We start from the raw sequence: 10000 nt of genomic DNA, 5'->3' as shown, positions 1-10000 counted from the left end.
AGCTTGGTCTACAGAGTTTCAGGACAGTCAAGGCTACCCTGTCTTGAAAACAACCACAACAACAAAGTTGCCTTCCAACCTCCATAGGAGTGCTGTGTCATATACAATAAATACATTATAATTAATTAATTAAAGTGTTCCTTTTTTTTAAAAAGAATGGCTTGTAAATATTAGAGTCAGAGCTAGTGTGGTGATACACACCTGTATTACTACACTCAGGAGGCTGAGGCAGGGGGATAGTGAGCTGGAGGCTTTGCTACACTATAGAGTAAGTTATAGAATATCCCATATATAATAAAATAAAATCAATAAAAAGAAATTTGAGACTAGAGATATGGAAGACATTTGATACAAAAGAAACAAGAATTAGTAGTGAAAAGATTACAGGAAGTTGAAGTTTTTAAATAAAAGTCAGGCCCTGGCTGTGATATTCTGGTGACTGGAGATGTGCACTGGAAAATGCATCAGGGTGAGTGTGTATATGTGTATGTCTGTGTGAATCTAAGTGTGTGTCTGTATGTGTGTGATGTCTCTATGTGAGATGTATTCTGTCTGTGTGTATTTGTGTACATGTCTGTGTGTCTCTGTGTGAGAGAGATGTATCTGTGTGTGTCTGTATGTGTGTTGTATGTATGTGTGGAGGCCAAGGGAGAACATGGGATAGGTGTCTGCTCTACCACTGTCTACCCTATTCCCTTGGTATACAGAGTCTCTCACTGAACCTGGAGTGGTTGTCATCAGGCCCTGTGGTCCTCCTGTTACCTCTCCTCCCCCCGCAGACAGACAGAGCTGGGGTGGCAAGTGCACACACAGTCATGCCTAGCTTTGTCCATGCATTCTTGAGGGTTGAACTCAGATTCTGAGATCTGCACAGCAAGCATTCTTGCCCACTGCGCCATCTCCCTAGCCTGCAAGTCTGAAGTCTTGGCCAATACTGCCTTACTTTTTTGTTTGTTGTTTTTGAGACAAGGCCTTATCCCAGGCTGGTCCTCGATTTGCTATGTGAGCATCACCTTGAGCTCTGGATCCTCCTGCCTCCACTTCCTTGTGCTGGGGTTTCAGGTAGGTGTCACCAAGTCTAATTTGTCATAATAATTCCCAAAGGATTCTAGATGCAGTGGGAGTGGCAAATCCAGTGAGTTAATAGCTTAGAACCAGACAGGGGCCCTGCCTTGTGCTGTCATAGCCTATATTCTCTGAGTGGCACAGAGCTATGTCAGCAGACAGCCATGGGGCACCAGGAACACTAGGTGGCAGGAACACAGACAAAGATACTCATCCCCCTAACCTTGTCAACTCCCCATGTACTGGCTCATAACACACCTCTAGTCTGTAATTAGCTCTTGGGTTTTGTTCTTTACTGGTCCCTAGATGGGGTCGATCTCCTTCTTGAGGGTGGGAGGAGGGATGAAAGAGCTGAGCCGGAGTAAAGAAAACACACGGCAGCGGCAGCCAGGCCCTCTGTGGTTTGGCTGGGCCCAAACTGCCAACGCTGAGTGGAGCAAACTGTCATCACCGCTAGGCACAATGACAGTCACAGCAAGTGCCAGATAACTGAGTCTCTAGACAGCAGCACGGAATGGCTCTGTGCAGTGACGGAGCTGCTTTTGCATTGATTTTTTTTTTTTTCGAGACAGGGTTTCTCTGTGGTTTTGGAGCCTATCCTGGAACTAGCTCTTGTAGACCAGGCTGGTCTCGAACTCACAAAGATCCGCCTACCTCTGCCTCCCAAGTGCTGGGATTAAAGGCGTGTGCCACCACCGCCCGGCTGCATTGATTATCTCTAACGCTACTGCCAACTCTGTTATTCTTTGTCTAGGAAAAGAGACTGAGCCTTGGGAGAAGCTAAATAGCCCAAGAGTATGCTCCCCGGATACACAAGGATTAGATCCGGCTCAGTACAACCAAACCAACAGGCGCATTTACCCCACAGGCGGAGGCTCTTGTAGGTAGTACTCGGTGTAGTGAAGACCCAGGTGGCACAGGGTCTGCCAGCCCATCTGAGAGCCGAAGGTCAGCCTGTGGACTTCCCGTGGGCCGAGTGAGCAGACCAGAGCCACAGCGCAGAGGGCAGGGATGAAGATGAGCAAAGCATAGGGACCCATGGCCGCCAAGGCCAGGACACCTCCTCCAGCCAGGAGGAAGAGGTACCTGAAAGAGAAGAGACCACAGAGGTGACGCTTAGGACAGGGCAGCAATGAATTCCACTGTCATCATCCCCAGGAATCTCATACAACATGTAAAGAAGCCGTGTGTCGCCTCCGTGAGACATCCGTTCTGAAGGGAATAAAGCCCACGTCCCCTGTAAACTCCCGCCGCAGGAGACAAGTCCTGCTTCCTCCCTTGGTGACCCTGGTGGCTCTGGCATGCATGTCACACAAGTGACTGTAACCACTAAGAGCCTGTGGTAATTTGAATTGAGAATGCCCCCTCCCTTGGCTCATATATTTGAATGCTTCGTCCACAGTTATTGGAACTTTGGGGGAAGGTTAAGAGGTGTGGCTTTGTTGGAGTAGGTATGGACTTATTGGAGGAGGTGTGTTTTGAGGTTTCAAAAACCCACTGCAGGCCCAGTCAGTCAGTCTGTCTGTCTGTCTCTCTCTCTCTCTCTCAGCCTCTCTCTTTCTCTTTCTCTCTCAGCCTCTCTCTCTCTCTCTTTCTCTCTCTCTCTCTGCCTGTGGATCAGAATGTAAGCTCTCAGCCCCATGCCTGTCTGCCTGCCACCATGCTTCCTGACGGGCTGATAATGGACTATAACCCTCTGAAACCATGCAAGCCCCCAGTTCGATGCTTTCTTTTTATAAGACTTGCCTTGGTCATGGTGTCTCTCCCCAGCAACAGAACAATGACTACAACAGTCCCAGACAGCTCGCAGATGGGACCGCTCACGATCTAACTGAGAAGCACTGTTAACAAAAGTGGGGGTGTGTGGAGGAACTAGCAAGTCCCCCCACCCCCAAAGAAAGAAAAGAAAGAAGCCATCTGGCATGGCTTTGTCCTTTTAGTCAGTTTCCCCCAGTTTTCTTTCTTACATCGCTGCCTTCCTAGTGTAAAGATTCACTGCCACTGAAGTAGTCACGTGGTCAACATGTCTTCCATGATGGCGAACAGTCTTCAGATAGCCAGGGAAGAAAAGCATAGTGTCTTCTTCAGCACTGTAAGGTACCCACCTTGAAGCAACAGTATATGTCCCAGTTCTTGCTCAGAAACCTCAAGGGGGAAGGTGTGCAAAGTCTGGGAGAAGCCATTTCGTGTGGACTTGGTTCATCTTTCTGCATTATATGTAAAGTTTTTATTTCTATTTTGACAAATGAATAAAGCTGGAGGCAGGCATCAGAATACCCGCAAAGTGGGTTAGGCCAGGCGCAGCGAGGTGGGTGATCAAAGCTTGCCTTTCTCTCGTACTCGGGACCCAGAACCACACATCCCGGGGTGTGGGTACAGTGCCTGACACGCGTCGACCACAGACACTTTCCTGGGACACCAGCAGATGCCTCAGTGTGAGCAACTCGATGACATAAAAGTTCCAGAGCATTCGTAGGCCTTCCTTTTTCAGCCTCTGCCTCGTCACCCCGATTAACACTATGACCTAAGCCCTCACTTGCTCTGTGTGGCAGTTTGAATGAGAAAGACTCCCGTGTGCACATAGAAACATCAAATACCTGCACGTGTCTACAGTGTGGGATGTATAACTTAATTGATTTTATTTCTACCTTCTGCTAGTAATGGACAGTACTGAGGAGGCTGAGACCACACAATCAGGAGTTCAAGGCCAGCCTGAGGTGTACAGTGAGACTCTACCTCAGAAACAAACAAGTAAACAAAGGCAAGGGTTAGGGCTGTGACTCTGATAGCGAGCACTTGATAGCATGTCCAAGGCTCTGGGCACCATTCCCAGCACGGATGTGAACTTGGCTGCAAGGTACAAGAGACAGGCTTTGTGTGTGTGTGTGTGTGTGTGTTTTATAGGTAAGGACAGGTGTCTCGGGAAGCTTATTCCCATATACAAGAATTTATTGAGAAAATTAAGACTCAACAGTCTTGGGGCTGGAGAAATGGCTCAGTAGTTAGGCGTGGTTATGTTCTTGTAGAGGACCTAGGATTCTTTCCAAGCACCCAAACAGGGTGGACCACAAACATCTGAAACTTCAGTTCCAGGAATCTGATACCCCTCTTGTAACTTTTATCAGCTCTTGCACACACGCGCACACACACACACACACACAGAGGAAATAAATATTTCTAAAAAACCCTCAACAGGACAAGAGTTAAGGACAATCTCCGCCCTAGAGTTAATCCTTACTTTTAAGCTCGCCTTGCTTTAATGCTTTGTGAATCTTTGTATATAGAAAGTTTCTTTAGAACTATCCTCCTGAAGCCTGGTAGTGGTGGTGCATGCTTCTAATCCCAGAACTCAAGAGACAAAGGCAGGCAGATCTCTGAGTCTGATGCCAACCTGGTCTATAGAGTGCGTTCCAGGACAGCCAGGACTGCAAAGAGAAGCCCTGTCTCACAAAACAAAAAAGAAAACAAACAAACAAACAAACAAAAAATCTGTTCCCCTATCGCCATCCCCTAGAAACAAGGGTAAGGGCCATCTACAAGTTGTGGACACAGGATAACACACCCTAATTTAGTCAAACTCAATAATTACAAATAATAAGTGCAGCTAGATTTTACTTAAGATGATCCTCTAGGTCTAAAAAGTGGTGCTTAGCGGTAGAGAACATTTTCAGCATGTGTAGTCCTGGGTTCCACCCTGAAAACCACACACATGCACACACATGGGGACACACACAGCTGCACTAAATAAAAACCTTAGCTTCCTAAATAAATTAGGAGGCCTATTGCTTTGGGCAGCAGACTGTGGGTTTTTCAGAAGGATCTTCCACTAAGTCCTCTTCCAAACAGAATGTGCTTCTAATGCGTTGAGCTTCATAAGGAGAATGTCTAATCGGCTCTTCCGTGACAATTTTAGATCACACTGAGCTGGACTTTACCAAGATTTGTTTTGACTTATTTCTCAAAAACAAAGAAACCAAAAGCCAACCAAAAGCAAATTTTTAACGTGCCTACTTTGTTATAGATGTATACACAAGCCATATTTTCCATACAGTTAAATTTCATGGCACACATAATCCTACAAAACTAAGACTGCTGAAAACTAACCAGGATCTGTGGTCAGCACAGAAGTAGACATTTGAGACTTCCCGTATCACTCATCTCAATGTCTCTCCATTTCCCATTTCACACAAACCTATCCACTTTTGAGTCAATGCAAATATGAAGTTAATTTCTGAATCGGTTTTGTGCTAATCCAGAGATTCTCAACCTGTGGATCACAACTCCCTTCGGAGGTCAGATATCCTGCATATCAGATATTTACACTATGATTCATCACAGTGGCAAGTTTAGTTATGAAGTAGCAACCAAATAATTTTATGAGTGGGGGTCACCGCAACACGAGGGATTTTATTAAAGGGTCGCAGCGTTAGGGAGAACCACTGCTAATCTATAGACAATCGTTATCAAGCAGCCAACGATTGGTAGCAAGGCTACTAAGCACAACACACGTGCGTAAAGAACAAATTGAGAGTAGTGAATGGGTGGCCTTCTCATTTAGAGAACACTCTGTCTTTCTACCGTATTATTGTACTTCTAGATGGAAAGGCATCATTAGCCATTCCGCCTACCTGGCCCGGGTGGAAAAGGAATCCACGGTGCAGAGGTGATTAAACAGAAGTGCAAAGGGGAAAGCAGCCCCTTGATAAAACGACACGGGATGGAGGAAGAAGATCCAGAGCCAATCCATTATGAACCTGGAGCACGCGGTCCTTCCTAGAGTCCTGCCCTGGTGCCCTCCTGCAAGAGAAGTCACAGCCGGGCCCTCTCTGGCCTCTATACGGGGTGCAGAAAGGCCTGAAGGAGCACAATGAAATGGAAGCTCTGGAGATAAGCAGTGGAAAGAATGGCTTCCTGATAACAGGACCAGAGCTATGGAAACGAAATCACACTGCGGTGTTCCCGCTCCTTGCTGTGTTTACTGAAAAGTCACTCACAGAGGTTGTACCTCGCAGGCAACGCGGCACATTATTTGCCTTTCCAGCCACCACGCCGTCATATATTTTTCTTCACTAAGTTAATGAAAACAAAATCTATTGCTGTGGACAAGCGGGTCCGGACTAAGTACAAAAGGAAGGCAGAGCTGCAAGACGGAAAACAAGATTCCTCTTCTCAACTGCCTCTCGCACAGTGCCTTGTCTTCCATAAGAGCACCCTCCTACCCCGTCATGTACCTGTATCCTGATTAATTTATTTTCGCTGTAAGCTAAGTGAGAGCTCTACAAGGGTCAGGGCCCTGTTTCATTTATTGCAATATCTCCAGCACACAGAATAGGAATACAAACCTATTTTGTATTTAGTAATCATTTATAGAAGTTAAGATTTGAAGGACGAAAAACTGTGGGGAGGAAACACTTAAAGAGAGTATTTTATTTGAGGGTAATACTAAGGAGATGTCCTCAAAGCGAGACAAGAGTGGGAAGCCGTCTCTTAGCTAGTGGAGACCTGTCTGCTTAGCCCGGGGCATTGCAGGGCTGTCCTCACACAGTAGGACTCAACACATTTGGGAGGGAGTTATCAACCACGCATCAGACACACTGGAGCTAAGGAAAGAACAAAAAACTTTCAGGGTCTCACTCTCCGCTCTGAGGGAGACAGTTCTGTCGAAAGCCATCTTCAACAAAACTCTTAAGTTGCGTTTGGTCATGATGTTTTATCTTAGCAAGAAAAAGGTAATATATAGTAATGCATTTAAAGTTTAAAAAAAAAAGTTGTGAACGGCTAGGCATGGTTCCACATGCTTCTAATCTCAGCAAGCAAAGGTAGGAAGATCTCTGCAAGTTCAAAGCCAATTGAGCCTGGTCTACACTGCCAGTTCCAGGACAGCCAGGGCTGCAGGGTAAGACCCTGCCTCAAAACAACAAAACCCGCCGGGCGGTGGTGGCGCATGCCTTTAATCCCAGCACTCGGGAGGCAGAGGCAGGCGGATCTCTGTGAGTTCGAGACCAGCCTGGTCTACAAGAGCTAGTGCCAGGACAGGCTCCAAAGCTACAGAGAAACCCTATCTCGAAAAACTTAAAAAAAAAAAAAAACCCAACAAGTACCCATGGAAAACCTCAGCAACGGAACAGACCAAGGAGAGGACAGAATATTTGATCTTGAGTACATCTGTAGAAACAAGAACAATCCAATAAGGACTTTAAAAAAAAGTATAAATGGGAATTCCAAGATCTCAGCATTCTAAGACAAAGTCTGCAGCTTATAGGCATATGAGGTGAAGAATCTCATCCTAAAGGCTTAGAAAACATTTTCAAAAGAATTACAATGGGAAGTGTCCCAAGGTTCTAGGAGACAAAGGAAATGTTCCACACACAGGAAGAGTTTAGGACACTAAACAGACCAGAAAAGAACCTCCCTTGCCATATTGTAATTAAAACACTAATCTACGGAACAAAAGTAAGTATACTGAACATTGCAAAAGAGAAGCACCGTGCCACATGAACAGGCAGGTCCATCAGATTAACAGCAGTTTGTTCAACTGAAACTTTAAAAGCCAGAAGAGCTTACAATGACATATTTCAAGTTCTGAAAGCTGACAACTGCTGTCCCAGAATAATGCATCCATTAGAGCTACCTGTTGTAACTAAAGGAAAAATAAGAACTTTCCATAACAAAAACAGTCTAAAGGAACCCAAGACAACTAAGCCAGCTCTCCAGAAGATAGCTACTGAAGATAGAAACAAATCCCTCCGAGAGCCCACAAAAATAAAAAACAACAACAATGAACCAGCCTGGTGGTGGTGGCACATGCCTTTAATCCCAGCACTTGTGAAGCATAGGCAGGTGGATTTCTGTGAGTTTGAGCCCAGGCTGGTCTACAGAGCAAGTTCCAGGATAGGCTTCAAAGCTGCAGAGAGGAAACCCTGTCTCGAAAATCAAACAAGTCAACCATACTAGAAAAAAAAAAGGCTAAGCAATCAGAGGAGATAAACACCACTATAAAAATCAACGTGGCTCCTTCAAATATGGCAGGAGCAATACACAGTTCTGACTAAACAAAAATGACCTTAATATTTGTGAGCCCCCTGGGCTGGGATTATGGGTGTGTTCTGCCATGCTCAGTTCCTTGTGACTCTGGGGAATGAACTCAGGGCTTCATGCAGGCTAGACAAACGCTGTTACCAACTAAGCCAAACCCCTGGCCCCCATTAAAGCATTTCTTGGTGTGATTCGAGCCCATTGTCTTTAAATTTAAATTATCTTTAGGAAACAAATTCTCCCAGGTAATCTGGGTGGGCCTGATTCAATCAACTGAAGCTCTTCTGGGTAGCACCAATGTTTGGAGTTGTGTGTGGTGGAACCCCACTTTTGGTCAGCAACTTAGACATCCAAATGTAAACTCCCAGCTTGATGTACAGCAGGTACACACATGGAATGCAGGTCCCGAAGAAACCAACTCCTTGCAAAACTGTCATGATTCATATCTTCTGCTGATTGTTTCTCAGAATGAATCCTGACTATGCCATCTGGGACTTGAAGAATTAGAACAGTAGTTCTTGACCTGTGGGTTACAACCCCTTTGGGAGGTCGAATGACAGGGGTCGCCTAAAGACCATCGGAAAACACAAATATTTACCTTATGATTCCTAACAGTAGCAAAATTACAGGTATGAAGTAGCAACGAAAATAATTATATGGTTGGGGGTCACCACGACATGAGGAACTGTATTAAAGGGTCCTAGCGTTAGGAAGGTTGAGGACCACTGAATTAGAAGATGCCACTGGTGGGGGACTAGCAGACTAGCAGTAGTTAGGACGTGGAGAGTTAGCTAGGTGTCTTGACCGTGTCTCAGAAAAAAGAGCCAAATACACACACACACACACACACACACACACACACACACACACACACACACACACACACAAGGAATGCAAGGTTTAAAAATTGGATTTGATGTTCTGAAGAATTTTTGACGAGAAAAGTCCTGGCTAAGGCGTGAGGAGGAGGCTTGGGAACGGGAATCTAGACACTAAAGGTGGAGCGAGCTAACGATAAGGGACAGGGCATCCGGGGTTAGATCAGACTTGGAGTAAACACTGCCAAGTGAAGAATGACTTCCCGGGAGAAAAGCCCGCAGGAGCTGCGGGTGGATTTCATCTGCTGGAGTGCAACAAGCCAAGCCCACTCGAGCCGAAGGCAAACCAACCGAGGTGCGCAAGCGCGAACCGGTCTCTCAGGCCCCGCCCCACCAGCCGAGCCAGGCTCTGCAATCGGATGTAGAGAACATCGCTCTAGCCAGGCAACAGGGTCGATCTCGGCTCATCCTGAGTTCCGGGTCTGATGATGGCGGAGAAAACTCAAAAGAGGTGCGTGTGCTGCTCGGCCGGCTGGAGCCTGCTCTCGCTCTCCGAAAGGGCGGAACCTGTTTCTGGTCGCACTTAGGGGGAGTGAGGGGGATTGAGACGGTGTTTAGGTGGATGGTTCCAGAATCCTACACTTGGCGATCGCAGGGGGCGGGGGCGGGGGCGGGGAGGGTTTGTTCCTGGACCCCCCCCCACACACACACAACACACACACCAACAAACAGACCCCCACACAACACACACACACAGAGTCCACCCCAGCACGCCTGTGCAGACTCTCTGTGCGACCGAGACGCCGCCCAGCGGTGGCGGCCCCATCGGCCCTGCCTCTTATCGGGAAGAGGGAAGGGCCTGGAAGATGTCACTGGCACAATCACCCTCTCTCTACCCTGCAACTGAGATCCGGGGGCTGGGAGCTGTGGCCGCTTCTCTTAGGGTCTTCACTGATGGGGCTGTCTGTCTTTGGGAAGAGACTGCGTGGATGGCTGAGAAGCATAGAGAACCATTTGCAACAGCAGCGGTGTTGAGCACCCTCTGTGTCAGACATTTTTGTAATTTTCTAACTCTTTTTCCC

The 10000-nt window shown here is 46.8% G+C and overlaps 2 protein-coding genes across 2 annotated transcripts in view; one reads left to right on the top strand and one right to left on the bottom strand.

Moving 5' to 3' along the window:
- Positions 1-5812, bottom strand: part of Mboat4 (membrane bound O-acyltransferase domain containing 4) — an 8133-nt gene extending 2321 nt beyond the window's left edge. Inside the window, exons 1-2 of the mRNA XM_005362518.2 lie at positions 5694-5812; positions 1927-2151 (exon numbers count right to left, since the gene is read on the bottom strand). Of these exons, the coding sequence (XP_005362575.1) occupies positions 1927-2151; positions 5694-5812 (344 nt within the window). The remainder of the gene's footprint in view (positions 1-1926; positions 2152-5693) is intronic.
- A 3505-nt stretch (positions 5813-9317) lies between these two features.
- Positions 9318-10000, top strand: part of Dctn6 (dynactin subunit 6) — a 29261-nt gene continuing 28578 nt past the window's right edge. Inside the window, exon 1 of the mRNA XM_005362517.1 lies at positions 9318-9429. Coding sequence (XP_005362574.1) covers positions 9404-9429 — 26 coding nt within the window. The 5' untranslated portion in view covers positions 9318-9403. The remainder of the gene's footprint in view (positions 9430-10000) is intronic.

Source organism: Microtus ochrogaster, linkage group LG7_11, assembly GCF_000317375.1.
Source record: "Microtus ochrogaster isolate Prairie Vole_2 linkage group LG7_11, MicOch1.0, whole genome shotgun sequence".
NCBI lineage: Eukaryota > Metazoa > Chordata > Mammalia > Rodentia > Cricetidae > Microtus > Microtus ochrogaster.
The sequence above is the reverse complement of the archived record's forward strand: the minus strand, read 5'-3'. Positions and strand labels throughout refer to the sequence as shown.